Source organism: Leptonychotes weddellii, chromosome 6 (assembly GCF_054177405.1).
Source record: "Leptonychotes weddellii isolate Sample4059 chromosome 6, ASM5417740v2, whole genome shotgun sequence".
NCBI lineage: Eukaryota > Metazoa > Chordata > Mammalia > Carnivora > Phocidae > Leptonychotes > Leptonychotes weddellii.
In genome coordinates this window covers 30700758-30714078 of record NC_138374.1, presented here as the reverse complement: position 1 = coordinate 30714078, position 13321 = coordinate 30700758, and the positions used below count along the sequence as shown (strand labels likewise).

The window sequence follows — 13321 nt, the reverse complement described above, 5'->3', positions numbered from 1 at the left end:
TGTCACCCTGAGGACCAGAGCAAATGTTAATACTGGTGGGAGTGAAATCCTTGGTCTCTGACCCAGGAGTCCTGTGTCTCCTGCCAGCATCCATGAAGTAGGGCAGGTGACCTTGTTAACTTGCAAGTAAAGTAAAAATCTCAGACCCTTCCTAATTTTTGACACCACCTACCCTGTTGGGCTAGAGGCCAGATTCAATAAAGTGATTAGCACACTGGTGCTTAGCTCACTGCTTGACACATTCACGCATAATAAGTTCTTAATAAATATTAGTACCTTTTTATATTTCCTTATTTTATTATGGGGCACCAATGACATATCTTAAGTTTCTATGGACTTAGGCTCAGTGGGTGTTACATAAATATTACCAAGAATGATGATGGACAAGACTCATTTAGCAATTTCTAGGGAAAGGCTCCACTGTCATCCTTTTTTCTCAGAAAATGGAAAAACTTACCTTCTTTCAGGGTCAACTGTCCAGTCTCCTTCCCATTCCCAGCCTTTTGGAGGCAAAAAGAATTCCCTCTTGAGCTTTATTTTTCCTGTGACATCAGAAAATTTATGACGACCCACTAATCCAGAAGTGCCCCATTTTCCAAACATAAGAGCTTGGTTTTCATACTGTTAAAAACAAATTAGAGAAACACCATCAGAGAGAAGGAAATAAAGGCCATCCATAAATTTTTAAGCCCATTTAAGCTAAACCATGATAGAAAGTGAAAAAACTTTATACCCAGAAGGCACGGACCTAACTTGAGCAGCTACTGATTGTGCAACTTTGGGTAAATCACATCTTTCTAGACTCAGTAGTCCCATCTGTTCACTGGGGATAATACCACCAGTTCCCACAGAATTTTTCAAATGTGCAGTTGAAAGTGCTTTGTAAATAGTGGTATATCACACTAGTTGCTTCCATTATTATTTTGAATGGCTCCAAATGGTTCTCTGAACCTAATTTTTTAAATACCCATGAAGTCCTCAATTTATGAATGTGCAGGCTTCTAAGAGTTTATTTGTAAACGGTCTACGGCCTAGAACTTGGGGCGCATTTCCCTGCAGAATCAACATTATAATTGATGGTACATTTCCCAGGCAGTCTACAAAGAACCTGTCTGACATAGGAAGGTCCTTTAATGGCCTGACCTTTCTGGTGCCTAAAAGTTCTGTGCCTTCATCCCCTCTGGAATGTAGTGGGGATGAAGACCAAGACCTTTCTTGAAGCAGGTTTAGTGGCAAAGACAGACTCTTGTTTATGGGGCATTTCTGTCTAAGTTAGAAGTTATAAATCTACAGTGGTCTGCTCTTCACTCTGTCAACCATCAAAAGGGTTGAGATTTGCCAGTGGTGAGTGTCCCTGTTTGGGTACAAGCTGAAACTTCCATGTTTCTGTTGATGAGTCCACTGAAAAGATGATTTGCAAGTGACAGGGGAGTTTGAGGTTGAAGAAGGAAGAAGTTTGAGTAGAGGTTTGATGGGGAAATTGGGTTTAAGCAGACACAACAGTACCTGTCTCAGATATGGGTGCTGAGCCTTGAAAGGAGATAAGCTCCAGGAAGCAGCTAAAGAAGCTACTCTCACATGGGGCTGTGAGACTTTGGGGCGTGTGCATGGATCCTTTTGGTTTCTAAGTGACAAGGACACAGAACAGAAGAGCAGGGTATCCCCACTACTTCTGTTTGGAAGCCAGCACAGCTACAGTAAAATCTACGCAAGAAGTTCAGCAAGACTGTTAGCACATGTGAAGCACCTCCGGGACCTCCAGAAACGTGGTAGGGGATGGGGGTGCTGGGGGTTCTGCAGAGAACTGAGGTCTAGTATTGGCGCAGGAAGGCAAGAACCAGTGAAATGTCCATTTTGTTATTAATGTGTCCCTACTGGTACCCATAGGTTGTGAGAATCTAAAGAAATTAGAGTCACGCAACTAAGATGCATGGATTGTCTCTTTAAGATGAGTTGGAACTAGAGTCTGAGCTATGCAGGGAAGGATCTAGAAATGGGAAAGGATGAAAGGGAACCCTGGACTGGTTGATCCTTGCTCAGTACTAGCTTCCAGCTTAGCTCTAGCCTCAGAGCTGGAGGGCAGGCCGATGCCAAGAAACCCTCCAGGAATGCTGGCGCGTCTCCTCCATGTGCCCTGATGCCCCCACTCCACCTTGCCCAGCTGACCGCACGTAAGTAGCCGTCATCCAGGGCCTTCCCCTTGGCTTCCAGCCCACCCTCTATTTATCTTCAATGGCACTTCCAAGTCTGTACCATAAAGGCTTCGTGTGGCTCCCATGTATTTCATTGTTTCTCAAAGTGGTCCACTGAGGCCCCACGTCTACCCACACAGGAATCATTGCTGCTGCTAATCCCTCACTCAGTGACACAATCAGAATCTCTGGGGCGGCCCCAGCAGGCAGCATCTTCAACAGGATATGCAGTTTTATAATCACTTAGGGAGGCTTTCCCTCCATGAATGCGTCTTCTGCGGTCCAAAGACCCCCACCTCCAAGCACGCCTCTCCAGGTCTGCACCTCCCCAGGGCCCTCATTACTGGCTTGTCTATGTGTCAGTCACTCTGGGGGGTCCCAGCGTGGACAACAAAACCTCCTGTCAATCTTTCCCCGTCCCCCCAGGTGAAGGTCCCTCGGATGAGATTTTAGGTAGTGCTGACGGCTGGGCGCTGATGGTTGGGTGCCAATGGATCAATGTTTTCTCTAAGGATGACAAGTAACAGGACCGCCCCACCCCCCACCACCAAGAGGAAAAGACAGTGATGTTACTGAAGGTACCATTTCAGCAAAGACGGTGAATGTTCCTTCTGCGAAGCTATTGAACTTCTTCTCAACAGCACTCAAGCCCAGCCAGATGTTCACTCGCAGCTCCGCGGGCACCTTCGGTCCGTGGGTTTTCTCCTGCGGATACTGTGAGATGCACAAGAACGTGCTCTGATGTTGGCAGCTGCATGGGCTACGACATTACGTTCAAGCCCGAGGCAGACTGAACATCTAATCATCGCTCTCCCTGGTCGAATTTTGTTTGCGTCAAGAATTTCCAAATGGCCCTACAGCAGAGATTATAATAACAGCAAAAGCGGCGGTTCTCAAAATGTGAGCCATGGACCCCCTTGTGTCCTTGAGGCTTTTCCCGGAGGTTCATGGAGTTAAACTATTTTCCTAACAATACCAAGACGTTCCTTGTTTTTTTCGCTGTATTGATAGGTTCAGTGATGGTGTAAAACCATGTGGATGAGACTCTGGGCACGCAGCACGAATCAGGGCAGTAACACCAAACCGAACCTGTGGTCACAGTCTTCTTCCTCACTCTCAGAGAAGAAAACAAATACTAGTTTTACTTATGAATTCCCTCAGTAAGACGGTAAAAATTACTAATCTTATCAAATCATGATCCTTGAGGACTTTTTTTTTTTTTTTAAGTAGGCTCCACTCACGACTCTGAGATCAAGAGTCGCCCGCTCTATGGACTGAGCCAGCCAGGCACCCCCATGAGTACATCTTTTTAATATTTTGTGTAATAAAATGGAAAGCACACACAAATCACTTCTGCTGCACATTAATGTATATCTTGAGAAAAAGCTCTTGTGCAATTGCTTGAAATGTGAACTGAATTAACCTTTTTTTTTTTAATGGAAATCTCTTTGACTTGAAACATTTGACAGACAAATATGGTTATTCAGACTTGAGAATGGGGCAGATGTTTCCTTGAACATAAACAAAGTTAGCCTGTCACTTCAAGGACAATAACTGACTGTATTCTGTTGCCAATGATAAAATTCAGGCTTCCAAGTAAAAATGAGAATTTTGGAAAACTTGTATCTGTCATGGTAAGCTTGATAGCATCATGATACATAAAGATTTTTCTGATGAATGATATTAATGAAAGTGATTTTCTTTCAACATTGTAAGATGAAATGTGTCAATATTAGGAAGATTTGCATAACTCAATGAAATGCTATTTTCTAAATGATCAATGCTAAATGTTACAAAATCACGCATGGATAATAGAACCATTCAAAGTACAAGATAAACCAATGGATTTCTATGCAGCCGAGAATGAAAAGTTCACTGATATGGTTTCAAATTCCATACTGCAAATCACCTTTTAGAAGCTACTACTTGAGTCTGGTGTTATACCAAAAATGTGTATCCACAATTATCTGAAAAGGGTATTAAAATACTCTTCCCTTTTCCAATTACATATCTATGTGAGGCCCAATTCTCTTCATATACTTCTCCCTTTTTCTAGAATTTTTAAAAAAGATTTTATTTATTTATTTGACAGAGAGAGAGAGAGAACAAGCAGGGGGAAATGGCAGGCAGAGAGAGAGGGAGAGGGAGAAGCAGGCTCCTGGCTGAGCAATGTAGTTCGATCCTAGGACCCTGGGCTCATGACCCGAGCTGAAGGCAGATGCTTACCTGACTGAGCCACCCAGGTGCCCCTCTCTTCATATACTTTAACCAAACAACTTATTCTATCAGATTAAATGTGGAAGCAGATATGAGAATCCAGTTAATTTCTGTGAAGCCAGGCATTAAAGAGGTTTGCAAAAATGTAAAACACTCTTTTAATTTTGTAAAGAGAATACAGTTATATTTTATTAAAAATACATAATTTATGTTAACATGTAATGGGTTTAATTATTGTTATTTTAAAATAAATACTTTTTAAATTTTTCACTTAAATTTCTATTATAGTAAATATTGATAGCTGTAACCCATATAACAAAAGCTCTCTGGGGTCTTCAATAATTTTTTTGAGTGTAAAGGGGTCCCAAGACCAGCAAAAAACCCCAATGAATTAAATGTCTCCCTAAACAGGATAATGAGTGTTAACACAATCAATAAATACACACAACATTGTCTTGAAAGCATTTTGCTGTTTATCCCCTGAGTTCTAAAACCTAACACGGAGAATACCATGTTGTCTCCTCTCCTACCCACTGCAAAATTTTATTTATTAATCAGTTTGCTTCCACCGACTGCTGACCAACACAATTATAATTGTGGTTCTATCTGAAGTAAAATTTGTTCCACCAAGAGATACTTGAAGGAAGATAATTTCTATTTTCACTTTCCTGATTAAAGAACAATGAGTACATTTATTAAAAGTTAGCAGATATCTCCTTGTTTTAAAAGAACACTCGCCCCTGACTGCTTTTTCTCTTCTTGATTTTTATTTCTTTCCCCCCAAATCCAAAGAACTGGGCTGGGGTTGGCCAGGGACAGGGATGTCAAATGCAGCTGGGACTATTTTGATTTCTTGGTTTTCAGCCCCAGGCCCTGCCTTGGCTCTCCATAAGCACACAGAGAGCAGTGTTTAATGCGGGGTCCTGGGATGGACTTATGGGGGTCTATGAAGCTCCTGAATCCTGTGTTAAACTTTGGATGCATGTGAGATGTGCATTCTTCTGGAAGAGAGGGCTGGTAGCTTCCATCAGGTTCTTAAAGGAGCCCATGACTCTAAAAATGTTCAGAACCAACTGCCCTAAAGCAGCAAATTCTCAGAAGTTTTCAATCTGAGGACCTATTTGTTCAGGGCATAGACTGCATGGACTATTGTTACCTTCTCCTTTTTTTTCTACTTCCCAAACACTCTCTAGAAGGCAAGGGAAAGAGGCATTGCTTAGCATGAGACATTAGAAATAAGAGGAAAATTCAAGCCAGAAAGCACAGCATTCACAATGTCACGTTAATATTAGTGTCACCGAGATCTCTGCGGAAGTGTCCTTGCCTGAACGCTAGCAGACTCTAGACCGCTCTCTGGGAACTACCACCCTAGGGGAAGGTGCCAGAAAATGGGTTGGAATCGATCACGATCGTCCTAGTCATTCAATAATCAGCAAATAAAGCAGCCCCTTCTCGGGAAGGCGGGTTTTGCATTTAAGCAGTTCACATTACACGGGGATGAAGCCGTACCTTCAGCAAGATGGTCTGGGTTTTCCCGCAGTATTTCCCAGATGCATTCTCACCACTGGCGGAGTATAAAACCTGATGTGCAGGAATGCGTGCATAGGCCAGTCTTTTCTCTCCCCGGATCATCCAGATGATAATGTCAGGCATACTGTTCTGCGGCTGGTCATGTGGGTGGATGGAAAAGGGAGCAAAGCTGGAGTTAGTCTACACACAGAGGGACTGGACACCCTGCAGGCTGGCTCCTCAGGGCTCCCCTTAGCAAAGAAACTCTGTGGTTAAGGATCTGTCTGAATCCCCGAGTTGCCCATGTCCTGGGACCACACTGAGCCTGCTGGACTGGGCAGCAGACCGCGGCTGGCCAGAAGGGATGGGGTGAAGCAGAGGGGGAGCTTCACCTGCCCAAAGCCTGACCTACACGGCTCCGAGAGCTACTCTAGGAAATACCCCTCTTCTCTCACCCATCATTTGAAGAAAGCCCTCAACAGCAGTCAGGGGTTACGGGTTTCATACGTGTCATAGGACATAGACAAAGCATCTCCAGCTGACAATCCAGTGTTTGCCAAATCTGAGATATTCATTTAGTTTTTTTAAAACCTCTTTTTTTTCTGATTATAAGGGTGATAAAAGTTCCCCATAGGAAACTTTGAAAGTACCAAAGCATAGAAAGCAGAAAATAAAAATTACTTCTAATCCCATGTTTTTGCAAATGTATTTCTATCCACAACTATATTACGATCCCCCTCCACACGAATCTCTGAAGCTCAGTAGGAGGGGGCTCCTACTCTCTTGGTTTTCCAGTTCCCAGAGCTTAATGGCAGCCAACATTCATCCAGCACCACTGTGTGCCCCGCACTGTGCTAAGCTCTTTATATTCATCATCTTCTTGAATCTTCACAATACAGTGCTGTGAAGTGAGTACTACCATGATCTCCATTTTATATATGGGGAAACTGAAGCTTAGAGAGGTTGCCCAAGTTTACATATGGTAGGTCCAGGATTCACAAAAAAGTTTTCCCAATCCCAAGCAAAGATAGCACTTGCATCCTCTGTGCCACACAGATTTGCTACTTTATCCCTCCACTTGAGGTAGTCTCGGATTGTATCATGATAATGATAATGACTTACCTACTTTGAAGACCTTTCCAGGACCACCAACTCAAAATTCTTCTCCTGTCCTCACTTCAGTGATGCTCAGCCCATTACCCACTAGCATCCCAGCCCAGTAACTCCTTGGTTGCACCATCTGTCAGATCTGCTCAATATCCAAGATAATACACCAGATTCTCCAACCACCTTCTCTAGCTGTGGTGCCATTCCACAGAATCCGTCTTCCATATCAAGTGACCTCTGAGTAGTTTAAAAGTCCTACCTCTTCAGTCAGTTGCAGTAATTTCTCAAGCCAGTCCTCAATTTCTGCCAGTGTAGACTTCACCTCTGTAGCCTCAGACCTCATCCTCACAGCTGCCTCGTGGATCTGGGAGAGAGATCGGGACCGCAGCTTTTGGATCTGATTGTCAAGAACTGTGACATTAGCTTTTCCTTCCGTAAGAGGCAACGTGTACCTAAAGAAAGAAAAGGAAAGAAACAGATAATCTGCAGAATAGCTTTCTGGGCTTCAAGCTGTCGAATTCATTTGTTTGACTTCCATCTTGCAAGCCACACCCGTTTCCTGACGGCATCAGCAGGAGGTTTAAGCTGAAGTTGAGTGTACATGGTGCTAGCAGGGCAGACCTGCCCGACAGACTCTCCTAACTCTCACGAGGAATGCGGGGGGATTAAAATTCCAAAGCAATTTCGTGGGTTTGACTCCAGGCCCGTGGAGTTGCTGGAGAGAAGATGGAAACCGCTGCAGCGTTTGGGAGTAACAGGTCCGCCTTTCTTTTGCTTCTTACAACCAGTGTACAGATGCCCCAAGACGAAGGAGGGGAAGGCAGATTACAGAGCACTTAGCAGAAGGGTTCTTGAGGACCATCCACCCCTAGGCAGTCCGTGGAGGGGGGCGGAGGGGTTCAGGAGGTCTGCAAACCCCTGGAACTTATTTGAAAAGTCTATGTCTGTGTTGGCAGGCAGTGCGATGTATGATAAAGACCTCATGTTTTGGAGCCGACCATCTGGGTACAAATCCTGGCTCCGCCATTTACTAGTTCTGTGGTCCTGAGCAGTTACGTAATCTCTTGTTTTCCTATCTTCAAATGTGGGAAAACAGCATCTATCTTTCAGGGTTGCTGGAGAAATAAATGAATTCATACACGGAGAGCATTTAGAACAATGCCAACCGCAGAGTAAAGTCTGAATGACGTTGCCATCCTCATCAAGCTTGGTCTTCCTCACTATCATAGTCTCATTAGATATTCAAAGGGGCCCATTAGTTCCCAAAAGGTTAAGAACCACTTGTGGAGGCAAAGCTCTCATTAAAATGAGAAGTCTAGAACCGCTGAGCTGGGGCCAGCATTCACCGCCTTCTGCAGTTTTCCTCTCACTATGGTAGCTGGTGGGGCCACCGGGTGAGCGTGTCACCAATTCCAGGAAGTTCTACTCACGTTGTTTCTACCTAGAAATTCCATTGATTCGAATGTCCCCTAGCTTCTTAAATGAAGGAAATCCTAGCATGACTTCTTTTAAACACAAATTTCCTGTTGCATCAAGTTAAAAAGATTCCATTTGATTCTTCAAAAACAGTTCACATCCATTTGGTTCAAAAACTGTGTAAATAGATAGTTCTGTGTTTTGCTCAGCAAACCCTAAAATTCACAGAATTTTCTACAAGAAGGTATTACCAAATGTTTGGTTGCCTTAGTAATTATGGTAATGCACTGGAAAGGTTAAGTTCCTGGAATGATTCCTTGAGGCAAAAATGCATATGGAAGGGGCTAGCTCCAAAGTCACACATGAGACCTTCAATAAAGAGACGTTGCCTGTGTGAAGCATGCAGCAGGAAAAGTTGTGTGGATAAACCCAACTCTGGGCATCAGATGCATCATTTCACCTCCTTGGGCCTCTGCTTCCTCACCCCTAAAATAAGGAGACTGGGAGAGATGACCTCTTAAGACCCAGATTTAAACCTTCTGAATTCAAACTAGAGCCCAGCCGAGCTCTGATCTCAGCTGTGTGTCAATGACCTAGCTAAACCACTAGAAGGCACAAGAAGACAGGGAGACTGAGGGCATTGGTGGAGGGCGGGTGGGTGTAACCATCCCTGGTTTTTGCTGCTTACAAGTTTTCAATATGCTTTTCTTTTTAACTTCCTTGTCCACTGCACCATTAGTCAATATTTAAAATGAGTTTGGGATGAATCACTTCCCCCTTTGATACCCAAATGCCCAGAGATCTGAGCTGTTCCCCAAGGCACAGTTATAAAAGTTTCTCTGGCTCCAGTCAAATCTACTGGCTTTGTGAAGGGAGTCTTAGCCAGAGTTCAATAGGCATTCAGTAAAAAGGCAAGCAAAAAGGCTGTTTCTAAAAATGTGTTTGTGAATTAGGAATGTTATTCTGAATGGCGAGGTCAATGCTCCACCCTGAGGCCCCATTCTCTGTGGGAGCCAGGAGTCCCCTTTCTCCTGGCAGTGGGCACACAAAGATTGATGGGAGGGAGTCAGGCCTAGGCCTGTTCCCTCCTTCCTTCTTCCCACCCCTTGCCTGAGGCTGCCCTGGGATGTGCTTCCTGGAGGGGCCTTGGCCTCCCAAGGCTGCTTTAGAATTGGCATGGAATCCGAAAGTGGAGCTTTTCCTGGTGGTGATTCAGAGACTCCTCCCAATGACTAGGGCCTTTTGAGAATCTTGACTAACAATTCATTTTTTAGGCAAACAATGGAAACAATTCTAGAGGCTCTTTTCGTCTCACAGGTTTAGGGAGGAGAGCATGACTGGGAATTCTGAGATAGGAACAAGATCACTGTACCTTGTATCTTCTATAACTTCATCGATCAGCTTCAACCATATTTCAGCCAGCTGGCTTGCAGGAACTTTACCTTGCATCCCTGATTTCAGAGCTTCTAGGTTCAATTGCTGGAGAGTTTGGAAAGAGGAAATAACTGGTCATTGTGCATCATGCCCTTAAACTCAGTAAAGGTTTAACGTTTATCTTTAAGAAAAAAATGCACAAAAGACTTAACAGAAAAACCAGAGCATTTAGCTTTTTACATTTAAAAATGCTCACCATAGCTTAGCACTATTTACTTGTCTTCAAAATGCAATCAATGCTGACATGTACAAGTAATAGGACAATCTCTCCTATACCTTTGACCTTTGAAACCATGTAAATATTTTATGTATTCAAAAAGGAAATAAAATAAAACCAACAAAGATGGGGGAAGAAACCCCAACATGGAATATAAAAGAAACAAATGACCTATATTACAGATGAATAACATAACTCCACCAAACTAACCCAAATAACTTTGGAACACAATATTTTGATGATATACTCTCAGTTTAAAGAAAAGAAAGAACCATGAACATATCAAACTCTAAATTGGTTTGGTTTTTTTGCAGTGGTTTATCTATGGATTTTAGGATTTAACAAATGAGCAAATGAAATTTCTCACTGTTGGAGAAAGGAGGTATAACTACAGAAATCGGGAAGACTAGAATAAACCTGTGATATTAGAATGGAATTGGAATTATCTTTACAAATTCATTGCTTTTCATATATTGAGAGATCTAGAAATAAATTGACATGTGAATAATGTGTGTGTGCGTGCTCGTGTGTAAGCCTGTCCACTGAGAAGGCCTTGAAGCAATGCCTTGTCTAAAGCATGTCTAAATAGTAGTGAGTATTCTAATACCCAGATGTCGGTTCTTACATGCTATTCTACTAAAAGGAAATAGAATTCCTTCAGAAAGCAGCGATTTGGGCTGGGGCAGGTAAGTACAAGCTGAGCCCGGAATACACTGCCTGTTGTGTCATTTCGAGCATCTGCTGACAGACAGATGGAGAGAGGGCCCTCCGTGATTATCAAAAGTCCTGATCCTGGGAAACCACCATCCCGTCCAGATTAGCATGGAATATGGACAGCATGCTCAGTGTTGATGAACAAGGCTGAAGAACACCCAAAACATAATCAGAAGAGAGGGGTGATCAATTCCTTACTAATTCCCTCAAAACAGAGGACTGGAAGTTAACACCACAACTAGACTGCATATCAGTTGCAGCTTTATTATGTGAACAATTAGGCTTAAGTTGACTTAAACCTACAATTCTCCTTCAATATTGTCTTTATAACACAAAACAGTATTTTTAGATTTTGCTATGGACTCTTAGATCAGGTATTCCAGGACCCCCACACATATTGGTCCTGCTCTGACAGAGGTTAGATCTTAGAAAAAATTAATACTAAGGTAATTTGGAAATCAAAACACTAATAACAGATGGATTTTTATCAGTACCTGATAGAAGTAATTTAGAATCTTTGACTTAGAAATATCCCAACCATGTGCCCCTTCTCCTCATCAATGTCAACTAGATGGAAAATTACAGATACCCCATCTATGCAGTTTCTACCAGAGAGGACCCCCAACCTCCAAACAAGGTCCTCTAGTTTACAAAAAGTATAAAATGTCAGGCTCTGGTTCCTCTGAGCCCACCTCTTCCCACAGAGGAGATTTTTACTCCTTTAACGGTAAAGTTCTAAGGGCTGCATGTTTCTATTGGAATGAACCCTTCTCCACACCACACCTCATTGTGGCAGAAACTGTGGGTTGTCCTACTTTAATATCCACCCTCACCTTCCTCAGTAAGAGGGCTTTTATCTGGCCATCTGTCAACCCAAGCATAAGACTGCATTTCCCAATTCCCTTAAAGTAGGATGTGGCTGTGTGACTGGATTCTAGCCAATGGAGAATGAGTAGAAGTCAAGTGTGTGACTTCTGGGTCTTTCCCTTCAAGGGAAAGGCCCGGGTCATCTACTTCCCCATTCCCCTTCCCTCAGGCTGGAAGTGGTGAGCCGCCTCCACCATGCAGACAGTGACAACCCCTTAGTGGTGGCAGAGCAACAAGGGGGAAGGAGTCTGGGTCCCCAGTACCACTGAACCTCCATAGCAGGCTTGGAACACCTACCTCAACTGTTACAAAATAGCTTTTATCTTGCTTATCACTATATTCTGAGGTCTTGTGTTAGAGGGGTCTAGCCTAAAACTAACACAGAATTTACTGTTTGGTGGAAAGGAAATGTAGAAAAGATAAACTTACCAGCCGTTCTGCCATGGCTAGGAGAATGTTCACCGCATCCAGGCGATGACTAATGTCCTCCCAGTATGAAGTCAGGGTAACAACTGGCTTTGTGTGGGCCCAAGGCAAGTAATAATAGTAGTTCCCTGGTGCAGAACATTGAGAGTCAATGAACACTGGACACTTAAACAACATGTTTACTAAGAGATGTGCAAACAGGGCTACTGATCGATCGGTACGTGAAATGGTTTGGGATGGTCTGTTTTTTAAGTTTTATTTGAAGGAACTGAGGGATAGTTGTTTTGAAAATCTCTCTAAAATACCCTAGTAAACTGAACACAACAATTTTAGGATCTTGTAGTGGTTCAGGATCAGATGTCTGAACATCACTGATGATTATGTAACATGGTGGCAGAAAATACATGACACAGGAGGTTAGATTGTATGTGTCTGCACCTGCTATTCTAAATAAATATTTTTGTTGGAATTGGGGCAAAAAAAAAAAAAAAAAAGAGAGAATTTGCTGTTTTCTAAAGCCTTAGCTGGATACATGGGGTTTGGTATTACTTAGAGCCTTACGATGGTTAAGAATCATCAGCCAACATTTTCTAGCACATTTTATATTTTTAACTCTGCTTGTACAGAATTTAGTTAAAAACTATGGCAATACCATTGGAACATTTGATTGGAATTTCTTTCTCCTTTCTGTATACTTTTAAACCATTTGTTGGGGGCACCTGGGTGGCTCAGTCATTAAGCATCTGCCTTCCGCTCAGGTCATGATCCCAGGGTCCTGGGATCGAGCCCCGAATCGGGCTCCCTGCTCAGCCGGAAGCCTGCTTCTCCCTCTCCCACTCCCCCTGCTTCTGTTCCCTCTCTCACTGTGTCTCTCTCTGTCAAATAAATAAATAAAATCTTAAAAAAAACACAACCATTTGTTGATAACCTTCACTAGAGAATTCTCATACTCTGCTTTCTATTATGACTTATTTTATGCATTAGAATGTAAATTCCTTAAAAGCAGGGACTGTTTCTCATCCACCTTCGTTCAAATACAGCTATTCACTCCTCACAGCAACTTCAGAGAAGAGGCTGAAACTGAAGGTTACAATTAAGTGATATGGCTAAGGTCACAGTGCTGGCGAATCACAGAATGAAGACCAGAAGCTGGGTTTTCCAGGGCCTGAGCCAGAGTCCCGTCCACTTCAACTACTCTACCTAAGAGTAGTTTGGGGCTTGG

General features: G+C 43.0%; 1 protein-coding gene across 1 annotated transcript in view; it reads right to left on the bottom strand.

Moving 5' to 3' along the window:
- MYOF (myoferlin) overlaps positions 1-13321 on the bottom strand; it is a 148472-nt gene that overhangs the window by 49536 nt on the left and 85615 nt on the right. Inside the window, exons 20-25 of the mRNA XM_081823080.1 lie at positions 12103-12345; positions 9814-9920; positions 7285-7477; positions 5919-6074; positions 2775-2906; positions 458-621 (exon numbers count right to left, since the gene is read on the bottom strand). Of these exons, the coding sequence (XP_081679206.1) occupies positions 458-621; positions 2775-2906; positions 5919-6074; positions 7285-7477; positions 9814-9920; positions 12103-12345 (995 nt within the window). The remainder of the gene's footprint in view (positions 1-457; positions 622-2774; positions 2907-5918; positions 6075-7284; positions 7478-9813; positions 9921-12102; positions 12346-13321) is intronic.